The sequence below is a fragment of the Asterias rubens genome, chromosome 1 (genome assembly GCF_902459465.1).
Source record: "Asterias rubens chromosome 1, eAstRub1.3, whole genome shotgun sequence".
In the NCBI taxonomy this organism is placed as follows: Eukaryota; Metazoa; Echinodermata; class Asteroidea; order Forcipulatida; family Asteriidae; genus Asterias; species Asterias rubens.
This window is the reverse complement of record NC_047062.1, coordinates 2432982-2445179: the sequence shown is the minus strand read 5'-3', so window position 1 is coordinate 2445179 and position 12198 is coordinate 2432982. Positions and strand designations below refer to the sequence as shown.

Here is a 12198-nt window from a genome sequence, read left to right as displayed (position 1 = left end):
AGACAAAACAGAAGATGGAGAGATAAAATATGAACAAATGGGGTATTGTTTGGCAACAAAAAGCTCAGGATAGAGTGAAAAGGAGAATTGGTGAATTGGCACACAACTTCGTGTGACAAGGGTGTTTTTTCTTTCATTATTATCTCGCAACTTCAACGACCAATTGAGCTCTAATTTTCACAGTTTTTTTGTTGTATGCATATGTTGAGATACACCAAGTGAGAAAACTGGTCTGTGACAATTACCAGTAGTGTCCAGTGTCTTTAAATAATTGTTCTTCCATTTCAGGTTCAGTGTATTGCCTAAAATGCAGCTAAATAAATGGAGTCCGGTACTGACTATCTTACCCTCTGATTTCTGGAGTAAACTTAGAGATTTATCCTCTAGATCTCTGAGAGTGGTTAAGTCTCTAGCAATACTCTCCAATAACTCCCCTCTCTGTTGTTCAAGCACCGGTTGCTCCTGCGTTAAACAAAGGATTTAAATTCATTTAATTCATTCGTTGTAAAAGACTTTAGCCTTTTTAGAAAAGACTCTGCTAGGGTGGAAAAGTGATGCCAATAAAAAAAATTTGTTTGCATTTATACCAAAGGTCTTTATGGCTCGCCAACTGGTAGGCAGTTTGCAACAGCTTATTCTATTTTCTTATGCATGAATAAAACAAATTTTTAGCCTTCGAGAAAGACTCTGCTACAATCCCGGCCAAAATGCTTGTGCCACCCGTTCCTGATACAACAGTTCCCTGTGCACTTCCCATTCACATTCACATTCAAAACATTTGCCTGCCCTCCGCCCGCCCCCGCTCAATGTTGACTGTAACTCAGAACACAGTCGGCAAATGGAACCAACATTGAAAGGGGGCAGGGGGGCCCAACGAGATATGGCCGGGATTGTAGGTGCTAGGGTCGAAAGGTCAGGCCATTAACTATTTTTTGCATGAATAAAAGGCAGTAATATATCGTATAATAGGGGTAGAATTTTTTCCCAGACATTTTGGATGTTGCTTCATATGTGTATAGGACCCAAAACCACACATTTCCCCCTGCACCACTGGTTATACATGAACACATAACCAGCTCTTACAAAATAGGAGCAATTTTATGCTACACATTGCTAAGATCAGATGAAGGACCAATTATGAAGAAAAAGTCACTATTTCTGTCAGTCTCTGTATTTAATGGACCGATGTATCTTACGAACAACAAATAATTATTTTTAAGAATGTCATACATGTTGTAGAGGTTAAAAACATAAGTTTGAAAACGTAGTTATTACAAATCAAATGTTAATGTTTTATAATGGATATTTGCACCGATGCACAATGAATACAAAATTATGATAGGCGTTATCAAATTACTCACTAAAGGTTGGTCGGAGTTTTATCATAACCCGGTCATTAAACATGACCTTCCACAAACTCACAAATGTATGAATAGTGTTAATATGTGTACGGTCTGAATGTTTATTTTTCTAATAGTTTCATGAATGTGAGTGAATTTCTGTTGTGATAAACAAGAGAAAATTATTGGGTAAATTTGTAATTGTATTAGGGTTGAACAAAGAAAAAATATACTAGAGGGGGAGTTGAACATGGGACCTTCGCAGTAATGTGGCAGCGCTCTACCAAGTGAGCTATCTAGCCCCACTGTTTCTGGTCTCCCTATTTGTCATTATCTATGTTCTTGTGCCAGTCAGAAGCCATACAACCGTTAACTGCCGTGTAGCAAGGGATCACACCCAAATTCATGACACAACCTCAGAAGCAGCTGCAGCCAGGGGATCACCTTAAGGGGATGCGATTATATATTTTAAATACCATGTAATAACCAAGGGATTGACTGGCTAAACGGTTAATTACTTGGCATTCAAAATAAAAAAGAGATATTGACCAAATAGTGCTACCGCCTCCTTAAAGGCGAGATAGCTCAGTCTGAAGAGCGCAAGCAGGTTAATCTTGAGGTAGCAGGTTCAAATCCTGTTCCAGTCAATTTTTCTCTGTTTATACCTTGTAAAAATGAACTTTAATTGTGACAGTTAAATTAATGCAGATTTGGACTGCAACTGGAGTGAGCTAGTACCCAGTATACCTGCCACCAAATGAACATGACAAGTAAATTATCATCAAATACACCTTCACCAGTTTGGTCAAAATAAAACAGTTAGATTTTAATCAGTTTGGTACATGGTTATGTTTGCGTTAAACTTATTCGAGTTGTGCAACCCCCATTCTAGCAGACATATGGAATATTTTCTTCTTCTTTTTCCCGCCCTAAACAGTATTTTGCAAAGAAATGTAATATCGCCTGATGTTTTGACCCTAGAGTCTTGCTCAAAGGCTAGGGTCGACACCTCAGGTCATTCACTATTTTTTCCTTTTATACCAATTGGTTGGCTAAAGCAGTTTGCACCAGCTAATTCTATTTTCTCTTGAATAAAAAGCTAACACTATTCATTTTCTTCAGTTTCGTCAGCGCTAAATAATTTTTATAGGCTCAAGTGGATCAACCTTTTCGAGATGAAATTTCCCTCTAGCTGTAACCAGGAATTTTCTTTGAAGTTAACTTCAGACTCATCGTTTCTTTTAAACATAAGTCACGTATGTGGTTTCTCTTAGCACTCTTAATGTGTGAAATGTGTCAGTTGGGCCGTATTTGAATTGGCGGCTACTGGAATGGCTAGGGCTGTTGCCAAGTGTAATGCACACAATAACACGCTCATCCAGCTGTAGCCGAAGCCGCCAATTCAGACATGGCTTAAGTTCCAAGTGATAAGTCCCACATGATGTTACTTTAGTACATGTATAGGTTGTGGAAAACTTTTGTATTACTTGATTTTCCTTGACTATTTTCTTTGTAAGCGTTTTAACGGGTATTCCCTGGAAGAGTAAAATATGAGAAATTTACATTAACAATATCAAAAATATACTGCAACAAATTGGAATCGATCTTACAAGCACATGCTTCTTGTTATAACAGTGTTTTGGGAATTGTGGGAATTATACTCTTGAGTTATCATCGATTCTTCGGAACCAAGTCTCAATTACGTCTCAAGGTTAAAGGAAAGGTCTTAAACAGTAAGTCACTTGCAGTAGGTCTAATACCTTTAGGGTAAGTCAAAAGTCCTTCAAGGCCCAGTATTTCACATGTTTATCCAATCTTCTATTTTTAATTGGTTTTCTTTTGCTTTCTTCGAAAAGCATTTTGAAAGTAAAATAAATAAAATACATTTATTCCTAGTTTTGCATGAACACAAAACCCCCACTTTCCTATTGGCAACTACATAGGGTCATCGTTACAAGCCCCATGGGTTTCTAGGTGGTTCTCCGCTCAATACATAACAACTATTTTTATCTCTCCTATTATTGGCGCTTGCGCTGCTTGGATGTTGAACAAAATTAAATAAAAAATTAAATAAAATAAAAATAAAATTGTATTATTTTCTTCAAAGCCAATGTTTTATGACTTATTGTTTACTTGAGTGGAAATAAGAAACAACCAAGCAAACAAACGAATAGTCAAGTCCTTTAGGGCAAGTCTCAAGTCCATCAGGGCACGACTCAAGTCATTCTGGGCAAGTGCGCGCATTTCAAGTCTTAGAGGGAACAGTCACATCTAACATGTCAGTCAAAGATTTATATTAGTTTGCTGCTAAAAAACTCCATGAATACACTGAGTAAATCAACGGACATGCATGACTGATTTAATTTATTATTTATTTTTTTCAGAAAAAAGGTTGAAGAGTTCACTTGCCTGTTGGACCACGGTGGAGAGAAGTTGATCTTGTAATCCGTCAAATGTTACAGTGAAGTTGATGAGGATGACTTTAATACAGACAGCCGGTAAGTAGTGAGGGTTGGGAATGGTGGTCGTCATGTACAGCCTAAAATAATTTGGAAATAAATATACTGGGATCAAACGAAAGAAGCTATAATATGGTTTTCCTTTTGGGGTTGGCAAGAAACCAACAAATAGTGGGTTCAGTTAAGAACTCAAAATCAAGCAAGCAGTAAACTCAGGATTGAAACTCATGTAACCACAGTGCATCTTGGCAAACCTTGGGCAGACCATCATTCTTGCACCTTGCAAACCGTAACATGGTGCTACATAAAATGTATGTAAATAAATGGGTCATATATTTTGATAGCTCTGTGTGCTTTGAGATGCCTTCAAGAGCTCTACATGTATATACAAGAATGGCATATTATTGTTTATTGTTGTTATTGTTATTATTATTGTTGAATCCAATGTAGCCCTTCACCTAGAGTGGCTTTTAGCCTTGTTTTGGGCGAACTTGCATAAAAAAATAAAATAAAAAATATATAAAAAAACTACTCACCGGAAGTGGTGGTTGTATTCAATCTCTGTGTCTCCGATACGAATGACATCTTGACCACCACGCCGTACGATCTCCTTCAGTAAGATGGGTCTTAGTCCAGGATCTAACACCTCAGTTACATTCTACCAGGAAATGAAGTCAATCAAGAAAACAATTGAAATGGATTACAGCATAATGATCAAAATGTTAAGTTGTCAACCACCAGTTATTTTCAGAACCAACACTTCTCAAAAGAGATTTTCAAATGGTGCTACTGCAAACCTCACCTACACAAATGTAATTACATTCGCACCATCCTGACCATGTAAAGTTTCAAATCCTACAGGATAAAGCATGTGTAATATTGCCAAAACATTGGAAGGAATAACAAGGAACCAAAGAACAAAACTCACTTCAAGAAGAACCGGTTCTCCAACACGGATTGACGTCTCCAGGGTCCGCATGTAATTTGGGTCGCTTGCCTCCACCTTCTTCAAAGCAGATCCTTCCATCTCACAGATCCATCTGAAATTTCAAATCAGGTATGCTCAATCAGCCTTCGAAGGCGTACCACACCTTTCCCTCAGTTTCCCATGTGGTTTAAACATTACCTTTAATAGTGATTAGTTCATATATAGTGCATTTTACAAGTATGTATCAATAAGTGCCCTGGTCAACACCATTCCTGTAGTCTTTCTCAATTCCGAGCTGCCGTAGTGCCCCTTTTTTAAACACAATATCAACCTCTACCCTCGCAGGTACCTATTTATACCTGAGTTTTTGAGTCAGCTATCTTAGGACCCAGGGCATAGATATGAGTGAATCAAAGTAACTCAAATCAAGATGAGTCTTTCTGTCTAGAAAATCAATAAATTCAAGACGTATTTGAGGAGAGTTTGGAACCTACTTGTGTGCCTGTCCTTGAGGGTCAATCATGAGTGGCCATCGATGACCCATCTTAACAAAGATAGCATTCTCAGTAGAGTGACTGTCTTGAGGGAGACCCTCAGTGTGCCACTTTCGTACCTGTCAACAACAATAGAAATAAAAAAAGGCTGTGTTAGTCTGATAGATAAAACAATGAAGGTAGACTTTAATCAGCACTATTTCATCAGATGCAACAATAAAGTTTTTATATAAACAGTCTAAGAATGCTGAAGGCAAATGACGTCAAGTTTCAAATTACACTCTCAAAGAGTATCAAATAAAATGATATTTTACATCGTTTTAACTGAGCTAGGGGTAACTTTTTCTTCGTTTTCATGAAAAGTCTTTCATGTCTATTGGAAAATGAGTGTAGGCCTGGAAATAATCTGCTGCACCCACAGCAAGGGGAGTTTTTTGAGACACTGGCGGCAGGCATAATGGTTCTTTTTTGGTGGCTCCGAGCGTGCATGTTCAGTATTGGGCGCATAGGTCTGAGCATGTGCACTACTGGCGAGAACTGTGAAAAAGGGCCATCCAAAAGTCGCCCATTGCGTGGAGCCCATTGCGTGGAGCCCATTGCGTGCTTTTGCTGTGGTACTGCAAGGTTCCAGTACAAACTTCCCCATAGAAGTGCCCCTTTTACCAGATGAAAATTGTTGTGACCCTAAGAGCAAAATTCAAGACCTACATATGTATGAGTGAATCACAAAACTCAATTAGACCTTGAAGCCCATCCACCCCCCCCCCCCTTCTACGCTATTTCTTAAATGAACTCACAATATTAGGTTCCGTCATGGCTCCAACCAGGGTGTAACCCTCGGATACAGGGATTCTACACTCCTTACAAGCATTCCACCATTTCTGGATCATAGCTTTCCTGTAGGGAGCGGTGAAGACAGCCAAGTAGGCAATGCTAGCTGCAGAGACTAACGTATCACCGACCACTCCCTTCAATTTAGATTCCAATTCTACCATGGAATCCTCCCATCGTATCTACAGAGGGAAAAAACAAATGAGTAATAATAATAATAATAATTAAAATTAATAACAGGTATTTATAAACACTCCCCATAGAAAACTATATCACAGCGCTTACAAAAACTGAAAATGCACAATAAATAAACAACAAAATCTTATTGGAAAGACTACTTACACAATGTTTGAAAAGCATGAGAAATAGAGAAAAGCTTAAGCAGGGAAGAGATGTGTTTTAAGAAGTTTTTTAAATTGGTCTGTGGATTTTGCGGCTTTAATGAAAGAAGGGATGTTGTTCCATTCTCTGGATGCAGTTACAGTGAATGTGCGATCGCCAGATTTGCTACGGGTCCTAGGAATGGTAAGCAAAAATTGGTCTCGAGAAGAGTGAAGATTAGGGCGAGATGGGTTATGAAAAGCAAAGCAATCCTTGGTATATAATGGCGTCTGGTCATGGAAGGCTTTAAAAACAAACAAAAGTACTTTGAAGGGAATTCTTTCTTTTACGGGAAGCCAGTGGAGAGGTTTAAGTAGAGGACTGGAGTCATGACGACGATCTAGCTAAAAGATAATGTGAGCTGCCCAGTTCTTTTCTGTGCAGCTGCTTCAGGTATGCCTGGGGAACAGATGTTAAAAGGCAGTTGCAATAATCAAGATTTGCAACTCAAGTTTACTCAGCAGCGTTATTAATAAAAAATAGTAATAATAATAATAATAATAATTTGGGAGGAAGATCAACCTCACTTAAAGCTGAGAAGCTGAATTACAAAGGGCGTTGCTTCACTGTGGTTGATCTGGAGGCAGTACCTTTGGCAGTAAGTTAAATCAACCCACGGCATACATGACCATGGAGCACAGCAAGAGATCAAAACAATTAAATTTTTCCAGAGGGAAGTTTTCACGCTGGCAGATCGTGTGCTGGGAGATATCGACAGTACACTACCACAACCAAGACCTAGAAGCAGACTTAAAACTTGAATAAAATATCCATTTTGGAATTCAGCAAAGGTAACCGGTTTCAATATCTTACAAGGAGTGAAGATGGTGGCTTTTGTACAAGAACTTTGTAGTTGGCACTGAAAATATAAAATGTCACTTTATTGTAAAAGGTTTTTATTACCTTCTCATCAGCTAGCGCAGTAATGAGCACAGAGGCCCTCTTGAGTCTAAGAGTGGTCAGTACTTTACGTTCTCGTAGTGATTCTCGCTGTGCCACGCTGTCATCATACTGATGCTGCAGCATCTGCAGGTGTTCTTGAATCTGCAGTGCAAAGAAACAAATAAAGGAGAAGTTTTGTGTGTACATCCGAGAAGCAATGTTTTGGCACTTTCAAACAGACATATATCGTGCATATAATATAAACCAATGTGCCAACTGTACAGGGTGCCGCCCGGACACTGGAGTCAATAGAAGATCAGATCAATAATCTCCATAAAGTTATAAGAATAAGAGCAAAGTGAAACAGAACATATTCAATCAAAGGTTCACCTTGGATGCAGAACTTGGTGTATGAAAATTGTGGAAAAAAACACCATACCACGTCTTTGACGGACTAAGTAGCAAACTGATAAATAAATGTCTGGTTTACCTTAGAGAGGCTGGCTTGTTTCTCTTGCAGGCTCTCCTGAGCAAGCTTGAGAGCTTCCTTTGCTTCTTCAACTCGCTTCTGTTTTGGTTTCACCATCTACAAAATACACAAACATCAAGAGAGTTAGGTTTGTGTTCAAAATTATCTAGTGGTTGCAGCAAGATCCCATTCACAACATCAGACCAGGAGTCATCAATTTCAAATGTTGTATCCCTGCCGATCACATGGATAACGTTAAAAGGTCAAAGTCTCCAACAGAATGCATCATGCATGACCCAGGCCCAAGCAAAAAGTATTGACTAATGTTGAACAATGAAAATTGACTAGAGTGGGATTTGAATCATCGCCCTATGGTTGAATGTGCCACCACTCCAACAACTGAGCTATTTAGCCCTATGAGGGTGGTCTCCCTATTTTGTCAATATCATTGTTTAGGGGTGCCAGTCAGAAGGCATACAACAGTTAACTGCCGTGTAGCCAGGGATCACACCTGATTTAAAAACATTGCTTTCAAAGTATTGCTTACTTTTTTGTTTGCTTTATTTATATTTTTGGGGTTGAACAAAGAATTGACTAGAGTGGGATTCGAACCAACGACCTCCGGATTAACGTGCCGGCACTCTACCAACTGAGCTATCTAGTCCTATGTTGGCGGTGTCCCTATTTTGTCAATGTCTTTGTTTGGGGGTGCCAGTCAGAAGCCATACAACCGTTAACTGCCGTGTAGCCAGGGATCACATATTTATTCATATTTTATTTAATATTTATGCTTAATTTCTGCACAACAGCAGCGTCCAACAAAGGCATACTTTATGCTGAGCAACAATAGCAAATGTTACTGGAACTACCATTTCACTCTCTTAAAATGTTGTTTTTTGTTTGTTACTCTTAGCTGAACCAGAAACTTAGCCAAACTAATGGCCTACCTTGCAAACTTCCCCATAATGCTGCAGAGCTAGCACCCATTGGCAGATTGACTTGCAGGCTGATGATACTTGGCCCACAGTCTCTGGGACAAAGTCAGGCATAGATGTATACTTCTTGAGTCTGCTGAAAACCTGCATTATGGACATCAAGAAAATAGTATAAAGCTGGAGTAAATATCTAACACAGACTGAGGGATAACATTTCAGTTTCATAAACAATTTTATTTCCATACTTTTTACATATTAGGTAATCGGCTCGGTCCCTCAACAGCACCAACTAACAACTCGGTGTTAATATGTGGTTGGTATCTGCTGCCTCATTAAAGCCATTAGACCCTTCCGGTAAACAGTAATGTCCAAGGCTCACACTTCGTGTATTATAACTGATATATAAAATAACAAACCTGTGAAAATTTAGGCTCAATTGGTCATCGGAGTCGGCAGAAAATAACGGGAAAACCCACCCTTGTTTCCGCACGTTTCGCCGTGTCGTGACATGTGTTTAAAATAAATCCGTAGTTCTCGATATCAAGAATTTATATTGTTTTAATGTTTTTTCAAAAAGTAAAGCATTTCATAGAATAATATTTCAAGAGAAGTCTTTCACCATTACCTTCTGTAAACCCTGTAAGTTATTTGTTAATCTGTAAACAGTTTTTTTTTTCTGTTCTGAAAGTGTATAATGGCTTTAAACGTTCCTGTGAACAAAAATATTTTGACACGTTTTTTTCATGTTTTCTCAACAAGTAGACACTGTAATCAGCTGAAACTCAAGTTACTTTTATTGTATCTTTCTTTCTAATCTTGACTGTAAATCAGAATTACGTTGACAAAAAACCAACCTTTGACCCTCCCTTCACAATTGCATCCCACAGTACTGCACTATTTTTACACATCCAACAACACAATAGACTGATCCATTAGGCTCCCCCCACGACGCACGTGTGAGCAAGAACACGTGAGCCTCTCCAATGCCTTTCTGCACAATCTGCCGCGCGCGCCAAGCATACATGTACGCGCACGCATGTCGGACCTTATTTGTCGGACCTTCAATGCATTGTGACTGGTCAATACGCAATGGGGCAAGAAGAGAAGAAATGTTCAGTTTTGAATGTGTGGTGAAAACCCCAATGAGGGAAAACCCATAAAATGTGGTAGAGAGTGAAAACCAAATCTACATGTAAGGATCCACTCTGATGTGGGATTCGAACTGGGGGCTACAGAGGTGAAAGGCAGGGAAAGAAACCACTGAACCAACCTGGTCCCTTGATTCCCTTAAGTGCATGCCAAATCTTACCTTATCCGGTACACTATTCTTATCAAATGTGACGAGCCTCTTCAAGAACCCGGGATCAGCCAGGAGATGTTTGGATGTTGTCCAGTCAGGTTTGTGGCGAAGCAGGACACAGACTGCCGCCATGACGTGCTTGACTAGCTCTGGGGGGCTGAAGTAGACTCGGATTTCTGAGATGTCAGATTTGTCCAAGGAGTCTAAAGCCTCGATGGCTTCCTGCAAGGCTGGCATGACGGACTGCAGGTCTTGTTGGGCTTGCTGATGGATGGAGAAACAACAACAATTATTGTTGACACCCATTCTTTAAAGACAATGGACACTATTGGTAATTGTCAAAGACCAGTCTTCTCACTTGGTGTCAACATATGCATAAAATAACAAACCTGTGAAAATTTGAGCTCAATTGGTCATCGAAGTTGTGAGATAATAATGAAAGAAAAAACACCCATGTCACATGAAGTTGTGAGCTTTCAGATGCTTGATTTAGAGACCTCAAATTCTAAACTTGAGGTGTTGATATCAAATTCGTGGAAAATTACTTCTTTCTCGAAAACTATGTCACTTCAGAGGGAGCTGTTTCTCACAATGTTTGATACCATCAACCTCTCCCTATTACTCGTCACCAAGAAAGGTTTTATGCTGATAATTATTTTGAGTAATTACCAATAGTGTCCACTGCCTTGAAGTCTAAAGAGTCAAAGAATTATAAGGAATTTCCTACTAAGTCGTCAGCTCTGACTCAATTTCCAAACCAAAAAAAGGACTATGCACACTGTCTGCAACATTTGTATATGCTGAAGTCGAAACACCACAGGCACGATTCCTGGGGTAATTGATTTATTGATTTATTTATTTCTTTTAATTTTGAAGCTAAGATGTCTTAGTAAACCCAAACTTAATCATTATACTAGCCAAGAACCCCATGGAGAGAAGACAAGGAATGAAGGTTCAGATTTAGATGTGAAAGGAAAACCCATGCATACAGGTAACGACTAAAAAACCAATCCACTTAGTGCCCCTGGTGGGACTCGAACTGGAGTCCTCAAGTTGGAAGGAGAAAACAGAAACTACTACACCAACCCTCAAAACAGTCTCATCAATCAATTACCTAAAAGAAACTTCAAACGCAAAGCAACAAAATGGCAGCGGGACTTTGGGAACTAAGATCCACAATCTGATAAATAATTTTCTGTTTTATATTAAAACGCTAACTCACATCTGCATAATCTTGCACAATTTGTGTCTCTCTCTTCATAGTGGCCTCTTCTTGCTCGACGATGAATCTCACTTGATCCACAGCCTCCTGATCTTTGGATAATTGCTCCAAGAGCAATTCGGTATCCTACACAGCAAGAAAAACAATTGGAGATAAATATACTGAAAAATTGCGACAAAAACAGGACAATAGAAAATCAACCAGGTCAGTATTAAGATTAGAGCATAAACATGGCAGAACAACTCATCACATTATTAATCAAAAGAGGTTGGACCTCATTGATTGTGATCGAAACATCGAGTTGAAACCAACGATTCTTTTCAGAACCATCCCAACTCATTTAGAGATAGTCATTACATGGTGATACCGCAAACCTTTCCATATCGTATTTCCACCATGCAAAGTTTCAAATCCTACTGACTGTGACCATGTCAATTTTTGTCTTCTTACCCGAGCCTTTTCTTCAATCTTGGGTCCCAGGTTAACCAACTCCTCCTGCATAGCATCAACCAGGGAATTGGCTTCTGATAATTTAGATAGTCCGATGAACAAGCGATTCCTTCAAAGAGAAAGCAAAATATCACAGCAAAGTTTTAAAAAAAAAAATCTTTCAAGTCATGAGCCACATGAACATTTTTTACTAGAGCGGGTTTTGAACCAATCTCCTAATATCCCTTTCAAGGTGTTGCTTCATCTCACAAACTCATTCTTGACAAGCTTTACCAAACTTAATATTTCAGCACCAGGAGTGTCACTTACGACATACTGTACATAATATACATTGTTATTAGTAGCAATTTTGGGTCGATCCAAGATACTAAAGCAGTGTCTGAACCAAATGAATGTGCCTGTGTCACCGACCAAGCCATCGAGCCCTAGTGCTGGTGGTCTCCTTATTATTTATGCCAATAATAATCTTTGTTCTGGGGCGCCAGTCAGAATCCATACAACCTGTTG

General features: G+C 39.1%; 1 protein-coding gene across 1 annotated transcript in view; it reads right to left on the bottom strand.

The window, feature by feature from the left end:
* LOC117295212 (dynein heavy chain 6, axonemal-like) overlaps positions 1–12198 on the bottom strand; it is a 119364-nt gene that overhangs the window by 24447 nt on the left and 82719 nt on the right. Inside the window, exons 61-72 of the mRNA XM_033778163.1 lie at positions 11692–11800; positions 11242–11367; positions 10029–10283; positions 8732–8863; positions 7806–7901; positions 7337–7477; positions 6019–6234; positions 5222–5340; positions 4728–4839; positions 4336–4457; positions 3750–3879; positions 348–462 (exon numbers count right to left, since the gene is read on the bottom strand). Coding sequence (XP_033634054.1) covers positions 348–462; positions 3750–3879; positions 4336–4457; positions 4728–4839; positions 5222–5340; positions 6019–6234; positions 7337–7477; positions 7806–7901; positions 8732–8863; positions 10029–10283; positions 11242–11367; positions 11692–11800 — 1673 coding nt within the window. The remainder of the gene's footprint in view (positions 1–347; positions 463–3749; positions 3880–4335; positions 4458–4727; positions 4840–5221; positions 5341–6018; positions 6235–7336; positions 7478–7805; positions 7902–8731; positions 8864–10028; positions 10284–11241; positions 11368–11691; positions 11801–12198) is intronic.